This window comes from Sparus aurata, chromosome 11, assembly GCF_900880675.1.
Source record: "Sparus aurata chromosome 11, fSpaAur1.1, whole genome shotgun sequence".
Taxonomy (NCBI): domain Eukaryota; kingdom Metazoa; phylum Chordata; class Actinopteri; order Spariformes; family Sparidae; genus Sparus; species Sparus aurata.
Window position 1 is genome coordinate 21696819 of NC_044197.1, and position 18292 is coordinate 21715110.

The 18292-nt window shown below is 39.9% G+C and overlaps 2 protein-coding genes across 2 annotated transcripts; both read left to right on the forward strand.

Annotated features, from left to right (window-relative positions):
• The first annotated feature begins 93 nt into the window (after positions 1 to 93).
• On the forward strand, positions 94 to 11385 carry LOC115590832 (FYN-binding protein 1). Its single transcript, XM_030432281.1, has 16 exons — positions 94 to 199; positions 3657 to 4287; positions 5004 to 5127; positions 5246 to 5301; positions 5417 to 5454; positions 5723 to 5754; positions 6869 to 7001; positions 7210 to 7372; positions 8723 to 8873; positions 9092 to 9108; positions 9572 to 9632; positions 9933 to 9975; positions 10233 to 10395; positions 10537 to 10570; positions 11016 to 11053; positions 11168 to 11385. Exons 1-16 carry the CDS (start codon positions 197 to 199, stop codon positions 11203 to 11205), a joined length of 1725 nt encoding a protein of 574 aa, XP_030288141.1. The 5' UTR covers positions 94 to 196; the 3' UTR covers positions 11206 to 11385.
• Positions 11386 to 14162: 2777 nt separating this feature from the next.
• On the forward strand, positions 14163 to 18251 carry pex11g (peroxisomal biogenesis factor 11 gamma). The gene is made up of 5 exons (XM_030433475.1): positions 14163 to 14438; positions 15076 to 15273; positions 15523 to 15701; positions 16758 to 16826; positions 16918 to 18251. Exons 1-5 carry the CDS (start codon positions 14376 to 14378, stop codon positions 17129 to 17131), a joined length of 723 nt encoding a protein of 240 aa, XP_030289335.1. The 5' UTR covers positions 14163 to 14375; the 3' UTR covers positions 17132 to 18251.
• The last annotated feature ends 41 nt before the right edge of the window (positions 18252 to 18292 follow it).

The following is an 18292-nucleotide window of genomic DNA, read 5'->3' on the forward strand; positions in this document are numbered from 1 at the left end:
AATGTGTCTCTACTGTTGATCCCAGGTTGGATCGCTGTCAGTCACCTCGTTGCCCACGCTGAATTACTGAGCATTTCCTCATTTGCAGTAAGTTTGCTGTCATGTAGCTTCCTCTACAGCAGCATCAGCCTGGATACTGACTCACTGCTGGACATGGAGCACTTTATCCATCATTAAAACATCACTAAAGGCAAATATGGTAAGAAACAGTCTGTTTTATTTACATTTCTAAAACCAGCGCTCCTTTCACACTTTTCTTCATGTGTTTAGCTCAGTTTGATTTCCTCTTGACCATCAAGGTGTCTATGAATAACCTGCCAGTTGTAGAACGGCCATCAAGAGGTGTTATTATTTCAATGTGGCTAAAACCCCAGCTTCCTTCTGTTGTGTAACTACATACTCTGCTTTTTAAAAACTTTTAACCTCCATTTGATGTTATGAAAAAGCAGATCCCCTGTGTTTAGATTCAGTTAAGTACTGATGTGTTGAGCTGCAGTCGTTCCCTACGGTTTTTACACATTTTCTAGAGTAGAGGGGGAAGTTTGGAATCTAAAAATAAATGTTACTGCTGCTGATGATGAAAGAGAGCTTTATTACACACGGCTAGCTCTGGTTAATGATTCACAGGATAATCACCAATGCTTTACCTTTACATTTCTATATTTCTTATCCTATCTTACCCATATAAATTGTATTTTCACACTTTCTTTAATATGGAAAAGGGGTAATGATTCTTGAAATTCAGTCATAAATGTTAAGGATCCTCCAAGTTTTCTCCAGGACTTTTAATCATCTTGACCGCAAAACTCACCTGAAACAAGGCTTTAATTATTGTAATTCCAGGAGCTTAATTACAATAAAATGAAATGACCAAATTGAATACACTGATTAGCTACATCAGATGTCTGTATTCTGTAGCAGTGACTGGCTGTGACAGATGAGCGTTACCTGAATGTGCTCAGACTTTATTTGCATAGCACCTTTCATGCAGGCTCTTTCAAAATGCTTCACACATGACTAACTGATGAGGCAGTACAAGGGTTTCAAAGAAGGCATCAATAGGGTTCATCAATATCCCGGAAATTTAAGAAAATTGTCATCTTTTCAAAAACCAGAGAAATTGTAAAGAAAATACCATGTTTAAGTCATATTTTGGAACGCATTCTTCATTGTCCCTTGCACCTGCAGAGGTACGGTCTCTGGCGAAACCTTCTAACATCTGCTGCAATGTGTCAGTGCCGAAGAAGGCAACACACTCACATATAGACGCCCGCACACACACACACACACACACACCCTGTGTCTTTTCTCTGCTGCTGCAGCTGCATGCTGACTGAAAGTGGAGCCCCTGTCTGCGTGTGTGTTTTGTGGTGTAGAGAAAAGTTTTGTCTGTTTCCTTTGTTCTTTGTAATGAGACAGACGGCCGCGAGCAGAGCTTGCAGCTCATTGGTGCAGCCCCGTCTCTATGGTAACAGCCGCAGGATGCTGGCTGAGTTATAGAGGTGTGTGGTCGTGTGCGCTTCCTGCTCTTCTTCGCAGCCTCTGTCACAAGGTGCTCAAACAAGAGACGGTGGGGTCGTTTTATTTCCGCCAATGAACTCGTCTTGTTGAGAACAAGACGAGTTCATTCATAACGTAAATTGCTTTTATTTTCACCAGGTTTGCTCTGTTTCTGACCCCGCCTATTAAAGTCAACCAATGATATCATATTTTATTTCTGTCCATGGGGGACTGTAGCTCTTTTTAAACTCTTTCGAGCACTCCCCCCCCCCTTATTAGTCTTGTGCAGTGTGGAGACGACATGACAACATCCAAGCCCGAAATAGAGATGCATAACTCAATGTTGACACTTCTAAATAAGATAAATCAAGAGTATATTTTATTCTACCTTTGCGCTGCTACTTCTTGTTCCTGTTTGCACACTGTTTGTTCCCTTGCGCTGATGTGCCAAATTGAATACCTTCTACGGAGGATCAATAAAGGCACATCTCATCTTAACTTCAATCTTCTCTCTGTTTAGACTTTAAAAACACCCCAGAATGAATAAATGTACAGTCCTTTAGCCACTTTATTATGAAGCCTGCATGTGTACAATTGAATGCAATCCAACTCAACACATCTGACATAAATTCTGCATTTAGTAAGATTATAATGTTATTGTTATCGGTCTCAGAGAGGTGTAATTTTTTTAAATTGTACGTTTGTTGCCGTAGTCCTAAATCTCAGGGGGACAGGCCGGACACGACCCCCACATGCTGAGAAGAAAAATAATAATACAATAAGTGTAAATTGCTGTTGACTCAACAATGTATTGTTTATAATTACATGATGCTGGTGCAGTATGTGTGCCAGAATCTGAGAGAGTCTGTCTATTTCGTTGGTGGTACATTATCAAAAGTTAAAAGAATAAAGCATCTGTTAATATAAGCTTTCCAGTTAAATACCTAAATCTGAATGAGTAAAGACACATTCAGACTTATGTAGGAAAATGTAATAATTAAATGGTATCATATTAAGTGGGCCTTCTTTTAGGTGACTAAAATACATCTGGGTTGAGCGTATGGTCATCTACTGCAGGCGATAGACTGAATACACACTGACAAGGGATAAGTACCTCATACAAACCCTACATCAAAACACCTTAACTATCCCTTTAATGTCTTTAGGATAGTAAGCAAGTACTTCTTACAAGGTTACAAGGTGCTTCACAGGTGCACATAAAACACAGAACAAAAAATAAATAAATAACAAACATAGAGAAAAAAAACAACATAAAAAGGAACAGCACAAGGCCATTGTGACAAAAACAAATTGCTCTGTGACCCTAAATGACCAAAATGCAAAAGATGCAACAAAGATAACACGCGCATAGCATAGAAAGCAAAACCCCCTAGAGGCGTAAGCACCCTCTAAAAATCTGTCATCACGACTCATCAAAGTCAGGAACCCCCTTAGCTTCAAGTAAAGTGACCCGCTTTTGTACAGTATGATGGATGAGTGTCGGCGCCGGGCACTGACCTTAATAGGCACATGTTTTTGTCTGTGTCACTAAGACGGTTTCAGTTCATTTTGTTGCTGTGTGCTGCAGGTTTTAGTGCCAAAGCAATGTCTTACCTCATGTTACTTTCCATAAAAATGATTCCAACTGTAGTGAGGTGTCCAGATTTTAAATTTGGGTAAAAGAAGAAGAAGAAGGCTGTTTGTGCCGATACATGTGGCTTGTTGTTTCACATGTATTATTCAAGTTATTAAGAGTTTCTCCATGAAAGAAACATCCGAATAAAGTCCTTTAAGACAGAAGAGTGTCTTTGTTTTACCTACTCCATGATAAAATTGGAATTGGAAAAAAAGTGTTTAAATATATCAGTAATGATTATCTCTATTTAGTGATCACAATCTCTGAGAAGTTTGATTGCTGCCTTCACAATCTCAGAGTTCAGGCTGTCACCTGCTGCAGAGTTGGAGGAGAATTCAACATTACCAGGAAACTGTGTTGTTGCACGGTGCATTCTCACTGCATAAAGATAGCGTAGAGGTTTTGACACCCGGTGTGTGTGTGTGTGCTTGCGTGGGGACCATGCCTTGCTGTGCTGCTAACTTCCTGCTTTAGCACCAGAGCTGCCGCAGTTGAGTTTGTGCTCCTGTGTTGTTGTCAGGGGGAAAGCATTGATGTCAAGGCTCTGAGGGCCAGGTTCAACAACAAGGCCAGCACCTCGGACACCAGCAGCCGAGACAGCGGCTCCCCGAAATCTCCACGACCTGGGTTTGGGAGAGCGATCCTGCCTGTGACGGACAACGATCTGGCCCATCAGAGACTGTCCCCCACAGTTCTTCCATCTGCGATGGCCGGCCCAGGCATTATGAGGTTCCCGAGGGCGGAGCCAATGGCAGCCCCCATCCCCTCCAGACATGCTGCCTTCCCTCGACCACCTCCGAATCCTGGAGTCAGACCGTCCATCCAGCCAGCAGACACCACCAAGGTGAAGCAGACAGGGGAGATGCTACAGAACAAAATGATATGGAACCAGAGGCATCCAGGCATCAAACCGGCCCTCGCTCCAGCTCCAGCTCCAGCTCAGGCCCATTCACCGGCTCACTCCTCCACCCCTCCACCGCTCCGCCAGCAGCCTCGACAGAGGAGCACAGGGGAAGTGACCCCACTGAGGAAGCATCTGCCCCCTGAAGGACCCCTGCCTTTGAAGCCCAAACGGCCTCCCAATGTCAACCTGGAGCCCTTTAAGAAGTTCAGGCGAGGACCGGCACTCCCTGCCCCAAGAAAGCAAGACGGTGAGTTTCTCGGGATTAATCACTCAGACACATGTAATAATGTCGGATTTAACTTATAAATGAAGACAAATCTAGACATTCCTGGGTCCTTACCAGACCTCTGTTTATAACTCTTTTGGCTTAATGTTATTAAAAGGATATTTTTTTTCTCCTTTCCAGGTAAGGAGCAGACAGTCAAAGTTCATTCTGTTTTAAAAAAATTAACCTGCTAAATAATGACAGTGGCTGCCGCTAGTCAATATGAAAGGACAAACTTGTACATTCTCTGCCCTGCTAACATTTGGCTTTTTTCACAGAGGACATCTTTACATGTCAGAGAGGAAAAATACATCTGTTTATATCATATAGATACTACTATATCAAAAAGCCAAAACGAATGAACCCTTTTTTACAGTTCTTTGCTCGTAATTTTCAACAGTTGAAAATTGCAACTTTTGATGGAAAGTTAAGACCATTAGATTAATACATCAAACACCAGAAAAGAGTCATTACACATTAGAAACTGATGTTTTTAAAACAAATCTTTAAACAAATGTAGTTTTTTAGAAGAAGTCATAAACCACAGTGTGTCTCTGCGGCCATTATTGACAGAACATTTTAGAAAAATAACTATGTTTTGGCCTTTTGTTGACTGCAGAGGTGTGACAGTTGGTGGCTGGTTATCCGTCTCATTTTGCCTTCATTGTTTCACACGAAGACGCTCTTTCTTTCTCCAGTTCTCCCAGCAGGTTCTCCAGGCTCAGTCGACAGAAAGATGCCTTTACCTGTAGTAAGCAGTCCTCCAAAACCGCCTCAAAGACCCAGCAAACCCAGCAGCCTGCAGCGCCAAGTCGCCTCCTTGTGAGTGTTTAATATCACACGAGGGTTTCAGATTTTCGAATTGATAATGAATACAAAATTTAATTTGAAAAATTAAAGTTGCTGAATAATGAACCACTGTTGCGTTTGTTTATTGCAGGGACATTGATGATGACCAGGACACCTATGACGACATTGCCAGCTTTGATAAGAACGGTAACAATTTTGACACATTTTAAGTATTTCTTCAAGTCCTTTCATCATTATTATTATTATTGTTTTTATCAAACATTTATGTGCCACTTTGTCTTTAAATTGTGTGACTTCACAGAGTCCTGGAGTGACAACAGCTCACAGTGTATGGACGGGGTAAGGACAGAAAAACTGAATCTCAAATTTAACTTACTGTAAGGAGAGAATAACACCCATTTTAATCATTCGAACCCAGGGCGCTCCTCTTGTGGGAGAAGATTGGCAAAACTTTAAGTAGACTGATTTTACATTCATAACGTTCTTTAGTCGGCTATAATCAGATTTTCTTGTAATGAGTGGCATTTCACTGTAATCTGAAAATTCCCTCTATAAAAATGTTTTTTGCTTAAAAAGTGCTAATAAAAGTTTTTTTTTTTTTCGGTAGGATGATGAAGACGTGTATGAGTCTATTGATGAGTGAGTATACATTTACCTTTATCATTTAACTATTGTGTCTCGATATGTTAAGGGCTCTACTGGCTAAAAGTAGAAAGTGGCTGCAGCTGCATGAACCTGAAGCAAATGTGTTTCTATTTTATCTGTTACTGCTGCTGTTATTTTTGCCCCTACTGCAGCTACTAGAACAAGTGCTACTTCAGCTGCTGCTATTACTGAAAATGTATGTTCTATGCACAAAATCATCCTCAACTGACACCAATGCAACTTTCACAACATTGCGTACAATGATTGATATTTCTTTATAGTTACAAGTTGTACATATTTCCTGTTAAAGCAGGATATAGTGAAAAAACAAGGGGCGGACTGTTAAAATGTGGGCAGGTTGAAACAAACGGAAAAAAATGAAAGGTGGGGATGTTTGCTGCATATTGCAGTTGGTAAAACACTTAACTGTGAAGTGCTTGGGCTGCCAATGTAAAATTAGTTACTGAAAATGTCCACATTTGTTCATATGAACAAATGTTGACATTTTCATATTTTAAAGAAGGCAATCACTTACAAAAACGTGTAGTTTACATGTAAAATTAGAACGGCACTCAGTACGGTGCATATATCCGCCAAGGCCCAACTGTCTCCTTTAATTCAAAGCCGAATCCAACATCAAATAAAACATAATTAAATCAGCAAGATCCACATTTAAATTTGGAATCCTAGAATTGCACCATTTTCCATCAAAACCCATGCATTATTCCCATCATTCCCTGGAAAACACCCCATCTTGCAATGGTTAAAAAAGTGACAAAAAAATCCTTGATCCATCCCTTTATGTGGATCTGCATGAAAAGTTAGAGGGGTCTACTCTGGGCTGAGATCCACCCTCCATCCAACTTTTTTGAAAACCATTAAACTGTTGTTATGTAAACCAACCAACCAACCAACAGACACAAGCGGAAACATAACCTCCTTGGTAGAGGTAATAATTCCTAGTGAGTCACTGTGCAGTGCCAGTTAGCTCATATTTGGTAAACATTACATAAGTATTTTGCTTAAAGCACATGGCAGAAGGTGAATTCTTAAGAGGCTGGTTTGAAGAAGTGATAGGTCGTTTCTCATTTTAACTGTGCTTCTATAGAGACCAGGTGGAGGCGAACAGGAAAAATGCTGAGAAGAGAAACAAAAAAGAAGCAAAGAAGCGACAGGAGCAGGAGAAGAAAGAGCAAATGGAGCGTCGGAAGAAAGAAAATGAGTTGAAGAAGAACTTTCAGGTAAGGAACAATGATTTGCTCTTTGAGAAAATGCCCCACCTTACAAAAAAGGAAGGCTATTTGCAGATGGGATGTTTAGGTATGTATGCATATGAAACTTACCCTAAAACACTGAGGTTTTTTTTATACACCCACTCCACCCCCATCTAAATCTCATTAATTTCTGTTTAGTGTTCATTTTCACAACTTTATTTCTGTCCTTCCATAGTTGCAAGGGGAGGTGGAGGTTCTCCATACAGCCAGAGTCCGGCATGACTGGCATGGAGGAGGAAAGCTGGACCTCAGTGTACGACAGGGAGAGAGTGTGGAGATCCTCAGAGTGAAGAACAACCCAGGAGGCAAATGGTTGGCTCGCTCTCTGAACGGAAACTGTGAGTATGACTATACATTTCCAAAAACAGTTCCAGTCTGGACCTCGCTTTGGCATCACAACCACACACGCACACAGCCACAACCACACACACAGCCACACACACGGCCACACACATGCACACAGCCACACACACAGCAACACACGCACACAGCCACACGCACACAGCCACACACGCACACAGCCACACACATGCACAGCCACACACACAGCAACACACACACACACAGCCACACATGCACACAGCCACGCACACAGCCACACAGCCACACAACCACACACACAGCCACACACACAGCCACACACACAGCAACACACGCACACAGCCACACACACAGCCACACACACGCGCACAACCACACACACAGCCACACACGCACACAGCCACAGCTTCACACACAGCCCCACACACACACTTAATTTGCATTTTGAAATTGAAACATAAAGCTGAAAAACGGCATGTTTTTACACTTGGCATAGTTGGCATATTTATATGTGGGACTCTTTTCCCAAATATTCCTTGACATTGCAACTATTGTGCTCTGGCAAGCAACATGTGTATGTGAGGTCCTGTTTGAGTTTGTATCCTTGCATTGAAGACATTATTCTGGTTGTTGCTTCTTCTAACTTTATTATGTGGTACACAAAAATATTATCAATCACTCTATGCAGATGATACCCAGCTCTATATTTGAAATAAAAAAATCCTGGAGGCCTTATCTCTTTTAACCTCACTGTCCTATCTCATACTTCCTCTCATGTTTCAATAACAGTACATTTAGTAAAATAAGCACACAATTGTAGGGGACAAGATGTCCCAATATAAGAAAAAACTGGCTGAAGACAATAAGAATGCCTTAAAATTTTCTCCACTGAGAAAATGAGGCTTTGTCAGTTATTGAGACACTTTTGAAGTTTGTTGGACGTCACTTTAGTATATAGTTATGTTGGTTTCTCCAGTGTTTCACATGACAGTGATGTAAATGTACTGTATATTTGAATACTTATCTTACACTACATTTGCCTAGCATGCTTACTTGGCTAATGGACACAACTTTAAAAATACAAAAGATTTGTTAACTTTTACATTTTTTATGTTAATCCCAATTTGTTGTTTAAGATGGAATCAATCATATTCCTTTGTATTATATCAATTTGTAGCAGAGAACAACATGCGCAAAATACCGTATATTAAAATCACATGATAAATACACAACATTATGTTCATGTCATAGGTTCAAACAGTGATACATGGTTCTATTGAATCAAAATTCAAAATTTGCCCAAAAACAAATACTGACATGACACAATAGAGTGAAAGTCCAATATCTTGATGTTGTGTTCTTTGCAGACGGCTACATCAGTAACACGTGTGTGGATGTTGACTATGAGGCGGTGAAGCGCAAAGTCCTCGAGTCCAGAAAAATAGACACTTCACCGCTGCCACCACCACCTCCAGACCCCCCAATGATGTTAAATGTGGAGTCTTATAACAGAGACAGGTACAGTTAGATTGTGTTAGTCCTGCTGTATTACATTTTATTTTCATGATACTGTGAGGAAAAATGTCTTAACACTCTTCAACTAACTTTTCCCAAAGGTTTTATATACATTTATATAATCAGCGATAAGCTACTTGCGTAAATGTTTTGCTGCATGGCTTTTTCATTTTCACCCACATCTGTTCCAAATAACATTCTGTGTTTCCTCGAATTTGCAGCATGCTTGAAGATGATGGTAAGTGACAACACACCACGCATAATCGTAACTGGTAGATTTACAATGGGGAAAAATCACATTGTTCAACAGAAACAAAAGACGCATAGCTATATATGTTACATAAAGACCAGATCGATCAGTCAAAACAATTGTTTCTTTCTTTCTTTTTCTGCTAAAAGCATCAAATTATTTAATAGAATAGGGATTCACAGTACAGATACATGAGCATATACCACTAATCATTGGTGAAAAAATTAAGTTAAAGTCTGTACTTAATTATTGTTTAATTCTAGACATATGTCAGGATATATTTGGATATTATAGAAATTATAGGTTATGAAATAAGATTCCTTGCTGGCGTATACTGTGGGTCTTGTTAGCTGTACTTTATTTTAATGGGGGTTTTTTCCAGACAATTAGGAAAAACAAGAATACAAGATCATTTTAGTTTTAGTTTTACTGTACTTTGTTTTGTCCTCAGACAGCTATGATGACGTTCAACCACTACCGGAGGATTTCCCCCCACCACCGCCTGAAATCAGGTACCCATTCATCTGGTTCACTGAAGGTCAACAGGAAATGAGAGCTAGAGATATTGAAAACTCAGTACAGATTGACAATCAGCATACTGTAAAGCTTTACTGATGTAGATCGGATAAGTGATGAGACCAGGTAAATGAATGTTTAAACCTTCCTATAAATTACATTTATTTATCGGTGGTAGTAAATCTGAGAAAATGTGTTCAATTCAATTCAATTCATTCCCGGGGGGCATGTTGAGCTGCTGATAAAGGCATTTGTGAGTTTCTTAATCAACTGTTTAAACCATTCTGTTTTTACAGCATAGATCCCAAAGTGGTGAAGGAGCTAAAAAAGAAATTTAAGGTAAAGCATTTTCAGATTACTCCAGATTATTTGGTTTTATGACAGATAAAGCAGAGTGTCATCAGCATAGCAGTGGAAGGAAATGTTTATACACTATGTTTGTTATTATGTACCTGAATTATTTATCCAAGGGACAAAGAAAAAATAAATAAATAATGGTGATGAGAAGCATTATTTCCACTTGATGTGCTTTATACCAAACATGTCACGGTGACAGAAAATGCTAAAAACTGACCACTCAAACTGTCATTTCCCAGTACGAGGGGCCTCTCAGGGTGCTGCACACCATGATGGTGGATCCTAATTGTGTCATAAAGAAGCCAGATAAGAATTATCTCCAGGTGACACAGGGAGAAGTCCTGGACATCATCGAGCTCACCAACAGCAAGAAAGCTCTGTGTCGCAACCAGGTTGGAAAATGTATGTAAACCACTCACATACCTCTTTATTGTATGTTATTTTACTCAGCAGCACATGATACATACACAGTTTGTGCAGACAATAGGTGTATTTTATTTATTAAATGCAACATAAAGATGTTTTTTGTCTCCCCTCTCACAGATGGTTACGTGTCCAGATCTCTACTTCTCCCAATGTAAGTAGATTTTCATCAGTTTAATATGAATATGTGCCACGATAAGAATTACTGTTTAGACTCCAAACAAATAAGGATGAAGTTCTTTTCCGTAAATAGATTGTTTTGTTATGGCAACAGCTCATCTTAAACTTTGATTCTTTAATAGAGATATTTGTTGTTGTGTTTGATGATATTCATTTTAGCCAATGTACACACATTTATTATACTGTATATTGCAATGCATGAAGATGATCTGTCATACACAAATTGTTCTAGATGCACCTTGTTCCATAAATTCAAACATTCTGCGGACATCTTTTCAGCGACTGCTTAAATATATAGCATTTTGTCTTCGTCCACAATAACGTTAAACGACGTTGAAATACAAAATTTGGACTTAACTTGAACTCCCAGGTCTTTATTTAGCGCAGAAATATCAACAGAAATCATTCTTCCTTTGCAGGGAAGGCGACATTTACGACGATGTTGACTATCCAGATGGTGAGTTACCTTTGCAGCCTTATGTTCTTTAATAAATGCAAATGCAAATGCAAACTGGGCCATTCTCACATCCAATGTGGTCTAAATTATTAATTTTTTTCTTTTTTCTTTCAGACATCTATGACAACGACTCATCACACAATGATAATTAAAACATCAAACTAAACACACACACACACACACACACAGACAGAGGAAACAAACTATAAATTAAAAAAAAAACTGTATAAAAGTATATATCATAACAATAAAGATTTTTGCTTTATATGACTCTGTGCTGCATAACAAGGTATCCTATCACAATAGAGATGAAACAGTAAAGAACTATATGGCTTACAAACAAACAAACTATGATAGAAAATGAAACAAACTATCTCACTTAAAACTAAACAATACATGAGACACAATCCCACCAATACTGTCAATGCTCTGTGCTGCGAATAACAAACTGTCAACATTGCATCGTTCGTCAAACTGCTTGTATAGAAAATGAATACACTATTACTGTGTTTGGGTTTTTTGGGGGGGTTTTTTGCTCGACTTCTGAGAATAATGTAAAATAATGAATAAAGTTTTTTTCTGTTAATTGTGTTCCAGTTTGAGTTCTTCTCTTTCTTTTTTAATACATAAGGCAAATGCTGCACCTCTGGAAGTGTTATGTTTCATCAAGTGGAGAAAGAATAATGAACTTCTGGTTTCTGGGCTCTGTTCCTTGAAAGTGTCGGCATGTAGTTTGATGATAAAAGAATTCTGCAGAGGCAAGGCTGGGTGGAATGATAGAGCAATCTTTATTAAAACAGATGTCAAGCCCTGCGTCCTAATCAGAAGCGGCCGCTTTCTGATATTCTCAAATCTATGGAAAAAGCAATGCCAAAATGCTTCGCCCTCTGCCCTATCGGAACTCTTATATCCTTCGATCTTAGGAATTCTACAAGTAGCCACGCCCCCCCTTCTTCCTGTGGGGGCCTTTTTAGAGTCCCTTCTTTAGTACACCCACTTCTTCTAATTGGTCACTTTGCCAAATTATCCAATAGACTAAAAGAAGAGTTGACATGTCTCCCTGCTCCTCTCCCATAACTCATCTATCTTGGTGGCGGTCAGCTTTGGGTATTGTCCCCAAAATGACCCAAATGGGTTCCCTATCCTTCTACAGGAACATAAACGTTCAAGCATCTCCCACCATTTGTCGTGCGGACCAACCTCAGGTTTAGTACATTATGATGGCCTGCTGCCTGCTAACCTTTAGCACTCACACAGTTGAAAAACTACTTTAGGACCCCTGGAGCTGTGAACCTCACTCTGTCTGCATTCCTTAACTCACGTGAGGAGAAACAATTAGTCATCATTCAATCTAACCTAAGTAAACTCAAAAATCAGAATGTGTTGCCATCCATATACCTCAAACTTCTTGTAGATCACAGAGCTTTATGGAGCTGGGGAACGTAGGGTACCTTGGTACCCAAAAAAAAAAGGAATTATAAAAGTCACAATAAATCTGGTCATACTGACAACAGCAGTTATGTGGGAGGGTAGTTTGTCAGTTTGTTGGGCAAGCTAATGTCCAGGACCAGCTCTCCAAGGTTTAAATTAAGGGTTTTGATGACTGTTCAACGAGAAGATGTCAGTAACTCAACTGTTGGCTTTGTGTTGTACTGTTGTATTGCTTTACATATTTTCACAGTCTTGTATTTCATTAGTCTAATGACAAATTGCAACCTTACTGACTTGGAAAATTATCTTTTTAATTGACCAACATCATATGTGTAGTTCATGAAACAATTCAAACAGGATCGAGAAATTATTTGTCTCTCTCCGTTTACCACTGTACCATACAAAGTTTTTCTGAATGTAGGTCCCATGGGGCAAACCGGGAGGGGCCGTGACTTCTGCTCTCTGTAGGACCCTGGCACAGCATGTTGATCACAGAGAGACTGAATTCTGCTCGTACACAAAACAACCGTCACAAACCACCTAAAGTAAAAACGAGTACATACAGATAATGCGCTCCAAAAAGCTGCATTTGGAAAGAAGATGCCTGTAAACATTTGTCCGCTAGTTAAGTCGCGACTGATATGGAATTTTGCAGAGAGTGGTTTCTACCCACATCAGAGGTCAAACAATTGACTACAAATTGACCTAAAAAATGGAGAGTGAAGAGGTATGAGGGGGTATCAAGCTTACAGTAATTTAGAGACACTCCTGGCCATTTTGTGTTTAGAAGGAAAATCTAGAGTAAGGAGTGGTTATCAAGAAGACAGCAAAGGGGAGTTTTATTATAGTCTGAGGTGGGAAGTGAAGACAGCGCTTGTTTTGTAATCTTCTCTTGAGTTGCACCAGATCAGTACGACAGGATGTTGACAAAGTACACGCCGCCGCCACCACTGTCAAATAATCACGGGGACTACATCTCCCCAGGAAAGCGACTGATGGTCCCTTCAGGGTTTTGGCAACAGGCCAGTACATGTTGGGCTAGCCTGTTTGTAAGTGTTACGTAGTATGCACACCTGTTTCATATCTCCATGCAGTCTGCAGTATGCACCATCTTCAAGTTCTTACAGAGTTCAGACACCTTTGGGTCATCCGGTCCATACCAGAGCAGCACGTTTTGGTTGTGGTTTGGATCAGACTTATCATCTCCACTGTGACCCTTACATGCACCCTAAACAGAACACAACAGCCAGCTTGAAAAAAATTATGTTTGAAAAAAAATATATGAGACTAGATGCCTACCTATTAAGGTACGGTTACAAAAAAGAAAACCCCAAATCTGATTTGTCATGAAAGGAAGTGCCAAACAGGAAACACAGGAATAAAAAACTATTTAAATGTAATTATCAAAGTATAATGTCTTTTATATGTAGCAGGGCAGTTTCATACAACCACAACTCCTTGACCTTCTGCCTGAAAAAAAAAAAAAAGTTTTTCACAACCAAAAAAAAAGAGTCTTCATAATGTCTAGAATATCAGCAAGCATTACTTCGATCATACTGTTGCACTGCACTGAAATACACACATCACCCAGTACTGTTGAGTTAGAAATTATCCTCAGTTGTACAACCTGAGGAGGGCAGCAGTGTAGTGTGCAAGAACAAGCAGAAGAAGAAGACGAAGAAGAAGAAGAAGAAGAAGAAGAAGAAGAAGAAGAAGAAGAAGTCGACGATCGTCTATTCGTGTCTGTGTGTGTTACTTCCTGTTTCAAAGTCCAGCTGAGCGCCTGGTGCAGCAGGAATAGTTTGTGAGTGGAGATGTTTATGCTGGAGCTTCACAGGTCGGTGTTTATCAGTCGTCCGTCGCTGTGAGAGTGTTCGGGCCGCAGACAGACATGCAGCAGTCTGTGGAGGCTCTGGTGAAGGTGCTGGAGTCCTACAGAGGAAGAGATAAAGTCGTGAGTGCTCGTGTAGTTTACAACAAAACCTCCAGTGTTGACCATGAATGGTGCCAGAGAAGTTGTCCTGGAATGTGAGATACACGTGCAGCAAAACTGTGGGAATTCTCAGATTTCTGTTCTTTAATTTACGCATCGTTTTACAGCAATGTTGAAAAATAGTGCACACATAGTCTTTTAATCACAAACCATGAGGGTGAATAATGATCACAGTCCTCTTTCACCAATCAGTTTTTCTTTGGGGGTAATTATTTCAAGCAAACATGTTGAAGATTGTCTGTCTTCATGGTTTTGATTGTGAGGAATCGCTCATTTGTTCTTTGTCTTACGTCCTGGTAAAGTGAATATGTTCGGGTTTGGGGAAATTATTCAATATTTTCTCACGATTCATGATCCAAACAGTTATCTGAGAAAATGATCAGCAGACTAATCAATAATGATAATTAAAAGTCAAAGCTGTCAGAGAGTGTTTTTTCCAAGACACGGCAGCTCAAAACTGTTTTTTTTAATATTCAATAAACAAAAACAACAACATGCCCAGATTAACCCACATCGTGCAGAAATCACGTCATCCATGAAAGTAAAATCTCCTCTTTGATAAACAAGGAGTCTGCTCTCTTTGTGTTTGTGTTTTCAGATCAGGACGGTGTGTTATGGCTCTCAGCTGGTTGGAGGAGTTCTCTCCAGGAAGGCAGAGACGGACGTTTCATCGCAGCAGCTTGGGAAACGTCTGCTGCTGTTTTCTGCTCAGCTCAGCCAGTGCCGCACGGTGCTGAGGTTGTTTGATGATCTGTCCATGCTGGCTTACTCCCACAGCTATGGGACGGGAGGCGGGGTGAGCCACACAACAACAATCCCTCCTCAAGTCGTGTTATTCTTCATCACCGACAGTTACACAGTGGGGACAGAGGAATTAGCTTGGAACATGATACAAGAGTACTTTGTCCATACTCTTTGCAAAATGGGTTCATCTTCTGTATTTGGGATGTAGAATATGGGAAGCGCAATATGGACAAAAAAAAAATGTGCTGTGATATTTCGTATGTTCTGTGCAGCGCTAATGTATGCTGCATGTTTGTCGCAGGAGGAGGACGTATACGTGCGCTGGATATCGGTGCTGACCAACGTGGCCGACCAGCTGTACTACCCCTGTGAGCACATCGCGTGGGCTGCGGACGCCGAGCTCATCAAGGCGAAGTCTGATAAGTGGTGGCTGTTCAGCACGGTGCTGTGGGGATCATCACTGCTGCTGGGAATACTCAGGTCTGAGAGATCATCTGTCCACTTACATCAAATCAAATCAATGGATAAACATAATGGAGTGCAGAAATGACAGATGACACTTATATGATTCAAATGTGTACAGAATTCATACGCAAGTACTAAATCGCATTAAATGAAGGGATGAGACCGGATATTTCTATATTTTTCTAAAAGCAACAAGAGGTTGAGCCTTCTAACGGGTATTTCCTGTGTAGACAAAGCCGGATGTTTCATATTCCTCTCTGCCACAGAGCGTCATTGTTGTTAAAGAAGATACACAATGAGACAAATGAGTGTTGCACTGGGTGGCAAGTTCCTTCATTACAGTTAACGTGGACTTTTACGTTTATTTTGAGTAAATCCGAAATACAAAGTTATTCAGCTGTCAATACTCTATAAAACACCAAATGTGTATTAATACGTGGCTGAAAATCGTCCCCAAGAAACTGTTGGAGTAGCGTTTGCTGAAAACTACCATGCCCAGCTGAAATATAGGAAATGACTATTATTTATTTGTGACCTATTTCCTTCTGTGAAAACTAGTAAATCAGGACTATTCAATGATGGACTAACACATTTTTTTTTTTTCTATTACTATTAGGCTTTATTTGATCTCAAAGTACCATTTACGATGTATCCTTATTTACAATTGTGTCTGGATGTAGAACACAGCGGTTAACTACAAAAACATAAATGCATCATGGCTAAAACTTAAAAATACAGAATAAACATGTTATTGAGAAAATGAAGGGAAGCAGGTAAATACAAACAGAAGTATAAAGTAGAATAAAATAAATAAATAAATTGGAAGGGTTTTCATCTGGCTTAATTACATTAAGACTAAGATTAAATAATGTCAGCCTCACCCTTTAAGTCAATGAAATATATTATATTTATATATTACTAACCTCAAATCATTCAAATCAACATTGGATTTATATCACTCTGTAACTTTTTAAGATTGAACCCAAATCTAGTCACTTACATGACTTGCTGGAGCAAAAAGCCACAGAACACCATCAGTCTGAAATATCATGGGAATCTTTTGCTCTATAGATCACTCCGCGTTCTGCTGCTCCTGAAGAAGAAGCTGAAGAGAAATGAGAGGGACGGAGGTGGAACCAGGTGATGTATCTACAGTTTTATCTGCAGTTAATGTAAAGAGGAAGTCTCGCACTGCAATAGAAAAGTACATCTGCGTGTTTTCCTCCTGCAGTCGCTCTCAGCTCCGCGGACAGATGCAAGGGGAGGTCCTCTCAATCCTCAGTAGCATGGCTGACCTCAGTAATGCCATTCATTGGATGCCGCCAGGCTTCCTGTGGGCGGGACGATTCCCCAACTGGCTTGTGGGGCTGATGGGCACCATCTCGTCTCTGATTGGTTTGATCCAGATGAGCGCAGGCGACAGCGACCAGACTGACAGCGCATAGTCTTCACCTCACAGTGGGGAACAGATCAAATGGATGGTGTTTATTGGTGGAAATCGCTGATGTGATCAGACCTCAGTCAGGCTCTGTGTAGGGATCAATTTCAGTTACATTAGATTTCTTAAAAAAAAACATCTGGAAAATGTCATCAATCAGACAGTGGGAGGGGAGAGTTGATGAGGTGATCCTTTACTCAGCTCTCTAATTTCTGAGTTAACTGCTGCAGAATCACAATCACAAATGTTGAATTTATTTTTAATGTGTTGTTACATGCAGATTTAATTAAGAATTTACATGTTATGTTAGTACAGTGAAGAGGACTGTAGAAAGCAGGATTCCGATCTGACATGACTATTAAGTCCTAATATCGTCATGCTCAGTTGGAGGCAGCTCCTCAGTTAGCACATGATACCTGTGACTTTTTCCTCTTTAAGACCATTTTATGCCCAAGGAGTCAAGTATATCTTTACACTGTGTATACTTCTATATCAGTATGCAAAGTGGTCTGTGACTTCATCTTGTACCTGACAGGACAAGTGTTGATTGTTGAAACAACCACCATTTTTAACAGGTTTATGTGCAGAGAAGAAGCAACGAGACACTGAGGTCAATGTGCATATAGTTAATAATGGTTGTGTTAAGAAATCAAACCTGTGTGGTGATTTTAAGAGAGACACAATGACAAGAATGAATTAATGTGAAAAGACTGGCAAATTGGTGCCTTGGATACACACTCCGTATGCCTTATTTTCAATCTGTTGTGTTTTTCATGACAGTGATTAACAGTGTTTTTTTTTATTAGGTCCAAGCGATGATTTTTAGGAGTGGACTACACAGATCGATAAAGAAACTAATTGATTTCTGTCAGATAATTGGAAGACCAACTCACTGGTTTCACTCAGGTGTTGTGGCTGCACTAACTGGTGAAATTATCTGCAGAAATCTGATCTTGCATTAAAGAATCACTAGAAAACAATCACTAGACAACACTGATAACGTTTTATACAGAAACAGTCTGTGTTACTGTTCAAAAGCTGCTTGATATGTAAATTCAATTGTATGTAAAGTTATTGCAGATTATGTAAACTAATTAACTTTTTAAGTAAATTGAATTCTGTCATCACTTGGATCATTTTATTGACGTTTGATTAAGCAGGTCTGAAA

Coding starts and splice junctions, on each gene's coding strand:
- pex11g (XM_030433475.1), top strand. CDS start 14,376: ATGCAGCAGTCTGTGGAGGCTCTGGTGAAGGTGCTGGAGTCCTACAGA. Junction 15,274..15,522: donor GCTATGGGACGGGAGGCGGG/GTGAGCCACACA, acceptor TGTTTGTCGCAG/GAGGAGGACGTATACGTGCG. Junction 16,827..16,917: donor AGGGACGGAGGTGGAACCAG/GTGATGTATCTA, acceptor TTCCTCCTGCAG/TCGCTCTCAGCTCCGCGGAC.
- LOC115590832 (XM_030432281.1), top strand. Junction 4,288..5,003: donor TGCCCCAAGAAAGCAAGACG/GTGAGTTTCTCG, acceptor TTCTTTCTCCAG/TTCTCCCAGCAGGTTCTCCA. Junction 10,396..10,536: donor TCGCAACCAGGTTGGAAAAT/GTATGTAAACCA, acceptor CCCCTCTCACAG/ATGGTTACGTGTCCAGATCT.